Below are 12244 nucleotides of genomic sequence, written 5' to 3' on the forward strand. Positions count from 1 at the left end.
AGTGCTCTCCATTTGGACGTTGAGCCCTTAATGCAACTCCTTGTATGCAGCAAACCCAGCCAATTCTTTATCCACCAAGTGGTCCATCTGTCCTATCTATCTCTCCAGTTTGTGTGTCATGTTTTGCACCAGTCCAGGTGAATGACACCAGCTGCAGTTCCTCTTTCTTCATCCACCAATTCTGTAATCCTGTCACAAAAGACACCATATTTGTCAGGCAAAAATGCCCTTAGTGAAGCTATGTTGGCTGTTACCAGCCACCTCCTGATTTTCTGTGCATTACCATAGTTTCCAGGAGGATCTGCACCATGATTTTGCCAGTCACCAAGATGAAACTAACCAGTCTGCAGTTCCCTAGGTTGTCCTTTTTTAAAAATGGGGCTTCTACAGTCAGTGGGAATTTGTCCAGTCTGCCACAACTTCTCAAATGGATGGACAGTGGCTTAGCAAATTCGTGCATCAACTCCCTCAGAACCCACAGAAGCATCTCATGAGGAGCCAAGACTTGCGCACTTTCAGGTTCCTTAGGTCTTGAGCATGACCTTTTTCTGCAAGGGGTTATTATTCCTCACTCTGACAGTCCCTTCATTTGCTTTCTGCAACTTGGGTAGCATGGCTGGAACACTTGCTGGTGTTCCAGCCATGCATTAAGACCGATGCAAAACCATTATTGAGTGACTATTTTCTCCATGTCTCAGGTAACCATGCTTCTTACTTACTTCCAGAGAGAACCCACACTTTCCCTAGTCTTTCTTCTATCACCAATACACCTACAGAAGACTTTCTTGTAGCCCTTGGTGTTCCTGTCAAGATTTAGTTCGAAAAATGCTTTAGCTTTCCTAACCTGATCCCTGGCTGCTGGGACAATCCCTCTGTATGCCTCACAGAGTACCTGTCCTTGTTTCCACCCTCTGTAGGCTTTCTTTTTGGTGTTTGAAGTTTTTCCAAGAGCTCCTTGTGCATCCCTGCAGGCCTCCTAGCATTTTTGCCTGTCTACTTCTTTGGGATGCATTGTTCCTGCACTTGAAAGAGCCATCCTTCAGTATCAGCCAGCCTTTTTATGTCCCTCTTTGTTTTATCCCATGGTACTCTACCAGGCAAATCCCTAAGTCCAGAGCAGTGAACTTCCTGTGCAGCCTCCTCATTGCACTAAGGATCTTCATGGCTACTGCAGCCCAGGCTGATCCTGAAAATCACATTCCCCTCCAGTAATTCTTTGTTGGTGAAAACAAGTTCCAGCATAGCCCCCCTCCTAGTTGGTTCCTGTATGACTTGGAGAAGGACATTGTCATCAGTGCATTCCAGGAGCCTCCTGGATTGCCTGTGTCCTTTTGTGTTGTCACTCCACCAGATACTGGTGTGGTTATATTTATTTACTTGTGCTCATCCTAAAATTCATTGTGCCCCACAGGCTTGTGCTTAGTTCCAGGCTTTTGCATTCGGAATAAGATGTTCCACAGAGAAAGTATTGTGGCCCATTGCATGTGGTTTCTAAGCATTGTAATAATGTAAATTATAAACTGTTGAAATCTCCATCTGGCTGAAAGCCTGATTTAGAAAGAACACACTTCTATGTGTTTAACATATATTACCAGATGTGAAGTTTCTTTTTGCCCAATGAAATCTACTTGCAAGGATATTTCTAGCTTAAAGTTTTACCCAGTCTTTGTAAATATCTTTACTGTGAAGCACAAAAGAGAAATGAGATTTCTGAGATTTTACCTTATTAAAAGATCTAGAGATGTCTTCACTAACTTTATCGGAAATGAAAAGGTGATAAAGTGTCCATGGTTTTTTTGTGTGTATATTCCTTATTTTGATTTGTGACAGTTTTTCTGGGGTATTTAAATACCATGTTTAATGGAGTGAATTTCAGTTTGTTCCATCTTTGAATACTGTTTTTATGTTCCCACAATATTAGTGTAGGTTTATTAGAAACCTATTATCTAACCTCTGTCTATATCAGAATTTGGTGAAAAAAAATTGCTAGCTGGGATAATAAGAAACTTTGTAAGCACAGAATTTATGCTGTGCTCTGACTGTCAGGATAGACCAACATGTTTTCGTTAGTTCCATCAGCTGTTGCTGAAGCCTTTTTAGCAGAATTGTTGTCTTGGCTTAGATGTTTTGATCCCTTTTATCTCATAAAGGTACTTTTCATGCTTATGAACAATGGTTCAGACTCATCCTGAGATCTTAATTGCCAGACTTGACCCTGAACTGAGGTAGTAAGGGGATGGCTTGTTAAATTAGAAGGAAATACTGTCTTCACATGTGGTCATTGCAACTGACTACTTGAAACTCTTGCTGTTAATGTTTCTTGAGTGTTTCAAGGTTATTTCTCCTTTATTACCAATGAATGGTGCAGGGAGAGAGTGGATATCCTCCACTGTGTGTCTGTTTTGAAACAACATAATTATTTTCCTTTGTTTCTTTTCAGGATTCTAATATGTTTTCTCTACCCTCTTGAGAGTAGAGGGAAGGAATAGCATAAACACTAAAGGCAAGATGATTGCAGTTTGTGTCAGACAGGATTTTATAGTAGAGACCTGTTAGCTTTTTGGCCATGAAAGATGCTCAAGAAGTGCTTGAAACAGTTGGTCAAATCATCTAATGTGCCATGCATTGGGTTTGGGCTTGACAGCTTGCAACTAGTTTTGCCTCAAGATCCTGTTCAGTTCTCAAGTAGAATTGTACAGTGAGAAATTTTATTATTGCAGACCCTGTAAACTTATCTCTGAGATCTCTTTCTTCTACCTTTCATCTGGAAAACGCTTCATACATAAAAGCAGCCTTTTGGCTTGCACCTATTGCTTAAATTTTATGTGTTTTGAGGCTGCCCTGGTCATATGGTCACTCTTTTAATCTCTAATTCAGCACTTTCTTCCCAATCTTTACTATATCAGTTTCCTGTTCCCACAACAAATGTATATTTAAGTATTTCATGGAATTGCTGATACTTAGTCAAAATGCAAAAAACTATGGTCATTATCATTAAATAATCTGTACTGTCACTGAGACAACTGAGCTTTCTCTCATAAAGGAAATTTGAGAGGAACCTTACAATGAGATTTTTTTTAGGAGTGCTGAGACGTTAATTGGCAAAAAAAACAAAGAATGAATGTTGCATACCCTCTTAGCTCTGTCTCATTCCTTCAAAATGTCAGATGGGAAAGGTGGGAAAGAAGAGAGAGAGGTGATGAGATGCACTCTATTCTTGTGGAACGGGGAAGTGATGAGATGCACTCCATTCTTGTGGAACAGGGAGGTGATGAGATGCACTCCGTTCTTGTGGAACAGTATCTCGATTGAAAAACCCCTTTTGGTCAGAAACAATCGAGAAATGTCTCAAGTGCTAAGAGGTAATGGGACATTGGTTGCATAGCACTGTAGGCTACAAGAGCTCAACTTCAGAGGCAGCGTTGCTGTTGTCACCATGTGGGAACTTAGGAAACAGACATCAGACTATCTCCTGTTGTTCCAGTATGTCAATAGAAGTAAGGAGAAGCAATGGAAAGCAAGAGGATTCTGCTTGTGTGTCACTTAGATATGGCAGAAAACCTGGGAGCAGAATGTATAATTATGCAGAAGAGAATGAAAATACAGGGATTGAGTGCTGGCTTCTGTAACTCCTTGTTCTTCCTGACAAAGACAGGAATGTGATGAACTTCGACTGAGGCTCTTTTATTCACCTGTTCCTTTCACAAACTCTGTTTCAGCTTTCTCAGGAATTGGGCCAACAGTGAGTGAAAGAGCAATGCTTGACTGGGCAAAGGGATTGAAAGAATGTCTAAATCTGGAGAAATGGATGAGGAGTTTGTATTTATGAAAAGGCAACTAACATTGTTATACTGACTGTATTCACAATGTGACACAGTTTTAGGTACTTCTAGCTCTAAGGGGCCAGAGATTCTTTTCTCCCATGTTTCTTGCAATCAGGAGAAATGAGTTAGACCTGCAAGATGAGATTCAGTTCCCAGGCCTTAAGGAGGGTTCATGAAATGGTCACATAGGGTGGCGGGAATTGTGTGAGCAGAGATGCATCATAGTGGGACTTCAGAAAATCACAGACCTAAAGTAACATGGTTAACGGTAGTTAAAGAAGGTTAAGATAGATGCAATTTTTTTTGTGTTTGTGGTAAACGAAACAGGCAAGGACCTTAATGCACCTTCCTCACACATTGGAGGACTGAAGAAATATTGATCCCTTGGCCACAGAAGCTCACTGCTACAGGCAGTTGAGACGGTTCCTGCTAGTGGAACTTCTACTCACATATGCTTTTAACTCTGTGTAACTATTTAAGTCCTTCTGACTAAATAATAAATCCTTCAGTCTCTGTAATGTTAGGAATAGACTATTTGCATGTATGGAACAGATTTCTTCCTAAATGGGAGATATTCCAAATATTCATTGGAATGACTCCTTATATTTTTGCATGCATTTTGAATCTGTCATCTTTTTTTCCCAGCAGCTCTGTTTGCATTTAAATAATACTGATGTCATAGTTTCTTAATTATAGCAGTGATCATATCAACTTCTTATCATTATGATTTCCCATTTGTTCCTGTTTCTGTGATCTTTGTGAAGTATTTTGGATAGTTTGAGGATTTTTTTTTTTTTAAATTCCTTCATTGCTAGCATTTTGTTCATTGTGCTAGAGTTGGTTAAGTCTTCAAAGAAGCCTCTGTTGTAGAGCTCATAGGTCATTGCCCTGATGGTTTTTTTAATTAACAGTACTCTGGAAAAAAAGCCTAGCACAACAAAAACACAACTGAAAACAATATTTTTTAATCACTGTATTTTCATTATTGAACACACACTACAAATGGAGTTAGCACAATATGTTGATTAGAAGAAAAGGCTATAGTTTTAGATAGGAAAAGCAGAATAAAAAGCAGTGGTACCATCAGTCAGGTCTTCTGTAGAAAAAGAGAAGCTGAAATTTTTCTTACATGGGAACGCTCTTTCAGCCTTCCATAGATTAAGCTACATTCTTTCAGACTACACCTGATGATGTTTTTTGTATAACGTTCTATCTTTCATAACTTCTTTCCCAAATTCAGATTTAAAAGAACTTTTCTTGCAACTTAGTAATTTTAGTTGAAAGGTTGACTTTTGTTCTCTGAGTCAGTAATACTCTTTTGGACATTTTCTTTTCCTTTTTGCTTCCTCAAGCAGGAATACAGTGTTCACATGTTGATCACATACCAAACAGTGTGGAATGGGAACCTGTTATAACTGGACATTAACCTGCATAATTTTCTTGATTTTAAAGACACTAAATGCTGTTTAAAATAACTGTATAAAAAAAGCTAAGTTTAGGGGGAAAAAAAGTCCAGAGTATTGTTCACTATCTTTTGTCTGGCTGGTTGACTTAATGCTGTATAAAACACTAAGGAAAAAGACAGGGCATGACATTGCCTGAAGGTGTACAAGAAATGTTCTTACATAGCGTGACTGCATTCAGATGTTACTTTTTGAATTACTTGGCTTCATTTTATCACTGCGCTCCAGTTCAGTTGATTTGCCTTGCCTGACCTTGTTTTGTTCATGGATATTGACAGTACTTTTTCTAGTATCAGTGCAAGTACTTTCTTGTGCCTTTCATTTATATAGTTATTTTAATGAAATCTGCTTCAAGAGTGCATAATAGGAAATTCACTAATATCTTTTCTTTAACTGGTTCCTTACATACATTTAAACTTTTTCCAGATTAATTCTACAGGGTCTGGTAGGAATGAAGTTAACTTTCATCATAGCAGCCTCAATGGGGCTATGCTTTGGATTTGTGACTGAAACAGTGTTGATACCACACTAGCATTTTGACTTGCTGAGCACTGCTTGTACAGTGTGAAGGCTTTTTTTATCTCAGCATCTCAGCCCTGAGTAGGCTGCAGGTAGGCAAAAAGTGGTTAAGGGACACAGCCAGGACAGCTGACCTGGCCTGGCAAAAGGTGTGTGAATGTGGTCCTTGGCCAGTGGATCTAGGTGTCTCTGTTAAAGCAAATGCCCTTTGGTGGCCCCTTCCAACCATTCTGTGTTTTACTCTTGCTGGGATCTCAGGTACCTGTGCCATTCAGAGGAGTAGAGCTGTTGCCATAATCTCACACTTGCATGTTAATCACTGGCAGCAAAAGTAGCAGGGTCAGCATCTTCACATATAAGTAAATGTTACTCATACTATACTTTAATAAGAAGTACTTATATACTCTGAGGAGAATAGGCTTATGAGATGAGTTTTTACCCTGAGGACTAAAATCTGTTGAGGTGAAATAATATGTGATGTTCTTCGGTTTGAAAAGAGATTTTTAGGATTTTTTATTACACATTATAGCCTATAGATTAAAAAATCTTCTTAAACTGTAAAAGCTTTTTAAATATAAAACTTCACTTCACATGCAAACAAAGCTTGAACTAACCCCTAAGCGACGTTTTTATCACTGGTTCTGATACCAAATCTCATTACTGAAGCTGACTAGAAGTATGGAGGAGAGCTATTCATGGTTTGGAATAAAATAACCAGAGAAATTATATGTTCATAGTGCTGCATTTTGGCACTATGCAAATGTGAATGCAAAATTAAAACAGGCTTGCAAAAAAGTTGTATTTTCTTTCTTTGTTCTTTTTTTTTTTTTATTTATCTGAATGCTTTATTCTGCATGTATTTATGGCAACATGGCTTCTAAACTGGCAGTTTATTGACATTGTTATCCAGGATATAAGTTAGATAGAATACTTAAATTGTTTGCCTTTTGCATCTCTCTTAATTGCATTTTGAACATTAGAATGTACACTAGAAGAGGAAAAAATGAAATATGTAGCTGTTTTCTTCTTTTATCATGTTTATAAAATGGATATATAAATCCAGCTGTGGTTATTAGATTTTAATGTGATGTGGAGGCAGTGAATTTTTCCTTGCTTAGAGTAAAACCTGATGTTGAGACCTTGTTCACGGTAACAAACTCAGTTACCTTGAGTAGGAATGGAACTGTTGCATTTGAAATTGTATGGTTAAATTCCCTTTGTATTGTGTTAAAAATGGCGAACTTTCTTATCTCTAACAATAATGTCCACTCATTTTGCTTTCATCCTTAAAAATATCCAGTAGACCATTAGTGTGGTTCACAGTAACAGCACAAAAAAACAGGAGTAAACTATAGATCTTATCACTTGTGACTTTTTCTCTAGGGGAGGCAGGGGGAAGTATGTAAGATGTAAAATTTTCCTCTAAATGATCCTTATCAAACTTTTTATGGCTTTAGAAGTAGCTAGTTTAATTAATGCTATAAACATCTCTTGGACTTTGTATGAATAAAGCTGTAACAGTTTGTTTCCCCTCTTATGATCATTCATCTTATTTCCTATTCACTGTTTCATACAGATTCAAGAATTTTTTTTTCTGTTTCTTGTGTATTTCAACTTGAAAGTTAAAATTGTTTATGTCTTTGTTCAGTATTCCAGTAACTGAAACACCTGATGTTAAATGTACCTAATGCTTTGGGTTTAGATTTCAGGCAGAGGACACGAACACCCATTAGCAAGTATATTGCAAGCATTGTTAAAACTGTACTTGAAATTACAAATGAGCAAATCATAAGTGAATGCCTAAAATCATACTTCAGATTTTGTTTTGTACTTTCGGCCCAAGCTGTGTCTTTCCTGAAACAGGGAAGTCAGACTTTGTTTCAGTTTAATGCCTAGATACAGGTCTTAAAAAATTCTGAATACTTACTGTTTTGTATAACTTGGGCTTTAAATAGGTTGATTTAAAAATTCTTGATCCTTCTCTGGGGTTTTTACTTATAGTTGTGGTCTCATGGTCTTATATTTTAAACAGTGGTCTAAACCTGACAAAACTAATCTTAAGTGAGTTATCAGTCAGTCTTGTAAAGCAATTCTCAGACATCTCTCAATGAAGAATTAAAAATCAAAGATTATAAGGTGGAAGTCTACAAAAATAATTTATACAATTAGGAAAAGAAGTTCATATGGTTTAAAATGAACATGAATCAGTAAAAAGATCAGTAAAAAGAGGGACAGAAGAAGAAAATAATGGAATACTGATAATTTTAATAAATGACAAGTCAGAAACAAAGTTGTTTCCCATTAAATACTTCATTTAGTTTTATGCTGTGTTGTGAAGCCACCTGACCTTTTGGCACTGCTGTAATACAAATAGTAGTGAACAGGTAATGAATGAATAAATAATTGAGCAATCTTTTTCAGCTGCCAGTTGAAGCCAGAATAGAAGTGACTAAGAAGGCTATTAAGGCAGTCAAACATCTTTCTGAGAAATCGAGAAAAAAAACTTCAGATAATGACATGAAAGATGCTGAAAACCCATCTGCTGCTTATGAGGAAACACTGAATCATTTGCAACAATCTCTTGCTCATCTGGAAACACTCACTCACAGTTTTATCACTTATTTGAAAAGCAGCAAACAGGTAATGATTACTGATCAAGTGCTTGCTTTGAGTGTTGCCATGACTAGCAGTGATAGACATCAATCTTCTGTCATATTTTATTAATGTTTTCTATCTTTGCTTTTGTTGACCTGGGTTTTGAAAAATCAGTTCCATCAATCTTTTCTTTTTCTCGGTATATGTTAATTTCTAGCAGAAAGGAAGACTGATACAGCCCTGTAAATAAGCAGTACACTGATTAGTGTTCTAAAAACTATCTCTTCACAGGATACACTACAGAAGTATGGCTATTTATATGATCTGTCAAGGTCAGAGAAAGAAAAAATCCATGAGCAAGCAGTAGCCATGTGTATAGATGGTCAGCCCCTGGACATGGTGCAGCAGTTGTTACAAGTGGCTGTTGGAGATTTAGGCTTTTCTCCCCAGGATATTGTCCAATGTGCTATTAAAAAAATTGTAGATATATTAAGGTAAGCACAGTTCATTAATTAAGCACAAAAATATTCTGGATTTTTGGAAGGTGTTTTCCTGGATGTTTTTGTTGGTTGGTACTGGTTTTTGGCTGGTTGGTTTTTTTTTTATTTGCAGTGAATACTTGTTTGCTTTTAATTTCTGGATTTTGCAGTAACAGGAAAGTTTTTTTATTATGTTTTTATTTACCTGTAATTTCATATTATATTTCTATGAGTTGGGGAAGCCTGAGCAATTTGAACAAAGTAAGACATGGCTTTTCTTGTTCACTGGTTATTTTTAGTTAAAAGCATTGGCTTTACAGCATTGTTCCATTATGTGTATGTGCCCTCGTAAATTTTTGTAATATTTACAACAGCACGTAATTCTTCCTTCTTAAACAGAGTTAAAAGGTGTATTTATTGGAAATAGTAGGTCATGAAGGCATTTGGGCAGCAGAGGCCTAGTAATAGCTTCTGCCACAACAGCGAGTCCTACCAGAAGTCATGCAATTTCCATCTTCGGATAAACTTGCAGAGCCATTTCTGGGAGCTGGGGTTTTTTTGTGCTGGTTGGTTTGGTTCATTAGAAATCTTTTATTCCCCCTCATTTTTTTAAGGGAGCGCAGGGAAGAAGGAAGGATAATTTCATATAATCCATTTTAAATTGACCAGATACTTCTCATTCAACTCTTCATGCAAAACTCTCTTCTGAAGTATTTCTGTTTCAAAGAGATATATATATGCATACATGCAACAAGTATGAAAGAGTGTTCTTCTGTTAGATGTCTGGTAAGCACTGTTTAGCACTTCTAAGACCAGTTTAGAGAGCTAAAACTTTGAGAGTTTATCCTGTTGTTCTGCATGCAGAAAATTATATGGGTAGGATGATCTGAATGCATACACCAGGAATTGGAAAAGAAGTCTAGCATGGAAAGTTTGCTATGGCTCTACTTTTTTCTTCAGCATGTATGTATATATTACAGCAGATTGAAGTGCCAGAGATGAAAAGAAGGCAGCCTGTCAAATTGTTTGCAGTCCTCTTTGGCAGAAAATTGATTTCTCCTGTCACTCAGTTTGAGTGTTCACAGCATTCTCAGTGATGATAGAGCTTTTGCACAGCAACATAAGTAATAGTCTTTCTTGTCAGGGTTTATCTACTTGAAGAAGAATAATTTAGTTTTAGATAATAACTGTCCTGCTGTTCCTAACTAGCAGTGTGATGTATCTGGATACAAAGCTCTCAAAGTCCAGTTATTTTGACTGTAACGAGTCTCATTAACATGCAGAGTATGAGAAACCTATCAAAATTCTCCTTTCTACTCTACTTCTTACCAACACTTTTCTGTGAACTGAATTACTTGTTCTTTGTATGCATTGCAGCACTTCACTGGAAAGAGAGGAATAATTTTCTCATAGAGAAAACTGTAGTGGCAAAGGTGGGCAAATGAGTTGGAAGTTTCAATTAAGATAGTTTGGTGTGTGTTGTGACCTTATGTGGTCAGTAGAAATGTGCCACTCCCACTCTGCTGTTTTTTTGGAAAGAGAAAGATAATTTTATATCATTCTGAACAATGGAAGGTTTGTCTACTACAGTGGTAAAGAGCATGAAGTGAAAACGTGGCATCAACTAAAACAGGAAATACTTAATATAATATCCTCCCTATGATGAAATTCAGAAAGGGCTAATATTATAAAGTACAACATACAATCTGAATATAGAGAGGAATTAAAAGAAAGGTTGTTATTTGACATCTCTTAAGCCTGCTGGTATTCATGTTGTTGTTGTGAATAAAATGTGATTCATCTCTATCCTATGCTCAGATGTTCACTTTCACGGTACAGCACAAATTGTAACATTTTGTTCAATGCTTGCATTTCTACAGTTAAAAAAGTGGTCTTGCCTGTGTAGCTGGAAAAGCAGACTTTTACTTGATAAAAGCAGCATTTCAAGGGAATTCCTTTTTTAGGGTTATTGACTGGAGCTTTGATATATGTTACACAGTGTGGTTATTTTATACAGTAGTTTTGAGAGAGATTTTGTTGGACAATTCCTTCTTTGACCATTAACTTTCAGAGTGGCAGTTGTAAGGCTGTGGCACGGAACTTGGATTTTCTGTAGCTATGGTGACAAGGAATGTAATTAAGGTATTGCAAACACAAGTGAAGGAGGCCTGTGTAGATGTGAAAAATTAGTGTCACTGATTTGCCTAAAAATTAAGCATCAGTCCATCACTACTGTGACTGAAAAGACGTCCTTTCTTTCAATTGCATTAAATACAACCACCCTTCAAACACAGTAAAGTATCTTTTGTTATTAGCATATATAGTCATTCTTGCAGAAGAGCCTTCTAGAAAGTAATGTCCTCATGCAAGTTACTTTTTGGCTTAATTTTGCAGCAGTGTATAGGTATGACAGGCTTAACAACTCTGATACCTTCTCAGAAACAGATTTTTTTGTTAAATGTAGTTACTTTCCTAATTCAGGATTTTGTCATTTGTAAATTTTTAAATAATTAAATTGCAATTTTAAGAGTGGTATTCTTTTAACTACTTTTGTCTCCCTAAACTCTCTGGTTCTGGCACACAAAATTCAAAATATAAACTCTTGCATTGGCATGTGTAAAAGCTCTCTAGCAGAACATATTTTCATATTTTACATTATTTACATATTCTGCACTTTCTTGTTTGCCTGTAGAAACAAGTACTATAAATAAAATCAGTTGCTACTTCAATAGAATCCATGAACTTGGGAAAAATAAAACAATATTTTAGCAATTATGGTTGCCTGATTAGTCTTACCTAAGGCTCAGTATAATTCATTGCCTAAGATCACTCTCCTGATGGATAGGAAGCATTCCATGATCCATGATTGCAGACGTGTCCATGGTAGGTCAGTCAGGAAAAACAGTTCATCTGTTGAAGACTTTATGGTCTCCTTCACCTGCTGCTCCTAGAGTTCTACTCTTAGATGTCCACAGGGATATAGTATATAATGAAATTTTGAAAGCCTTCACCAGGCAGTGAGAGGAAAGGTTTGGTGAAATTCTGAGTTCCTTGTTTTATACCCACTGTTTTCTGAAGAAGGTAAATCCAACTTAGCTAGAAAAAGTAGCTGCATTAACAGGGGGAAAAAAATCAGACTTTTCAGACTTTTTCCTTGTCTCATTTGAGCAGGGATAATACAGAGTAATTCTGTAACTTGTATATAATAATTTTGTGGTATTTTAGATGGAAATAATGGTTTACCATTAAGACATTTATTCCCAGCTTTGAATGATCACACCATTAATATGTTATTTCCTTATTTTCCTCATATTTAAATATGACAAAGCACAATCAGAAAGAGGAAAATAAAGCTGGAGTATTT

The 12244-nt window shown here is 36.8% G+C and overlaps 1 protein-coding gene across 2 annotated transcripts in view; it reads left to right on the plus strand.

The window, feature by feature from the left end:
• Positions 1-12244, plus strand: part of NBAS (NBAS subunit of NRZ tethering complex) — a 155379-nt gene that overhangs the window by 102944 nt on the left and 40191 nt on the right. The window contains exons 45-47 of one of the 2 annotated variants that reach the window (XR_014953579.1): positions 8228-8446; positions 8693-8895; positions 9495-9666. Coding sequence is in view for 1 of the 2 variants with exons in the window: in XM_021525380.3 (XP_021381055.2) it covers positions 8228-8446; positions 8693-8895 (422 nt within the window). In the remaining variant the exon portion in view is untranslated. The remainder of the gene's footprint in view (positions 1-8227; positions 8447-8692; positions 8896-9494; positions 9667-12244) is intronic. The other variant, XM_021525380.3, reaches the window with a different exon arrangement.

This window comes from Lonchura striata, chromosome 3 (assembly GCF_050655825.1).
Source record: "Lonchura striata isolate lonStrDom1 chromosome 3, ASM5065582v1, whole genome shotgun sequence".
In the NCBI taxonomy this organism is placed as follows: Eukaryota; Metazoa; Chordata; class Aves; order Passeriformes; family Estrildidae; genus Lonchura; species Lonchura striata.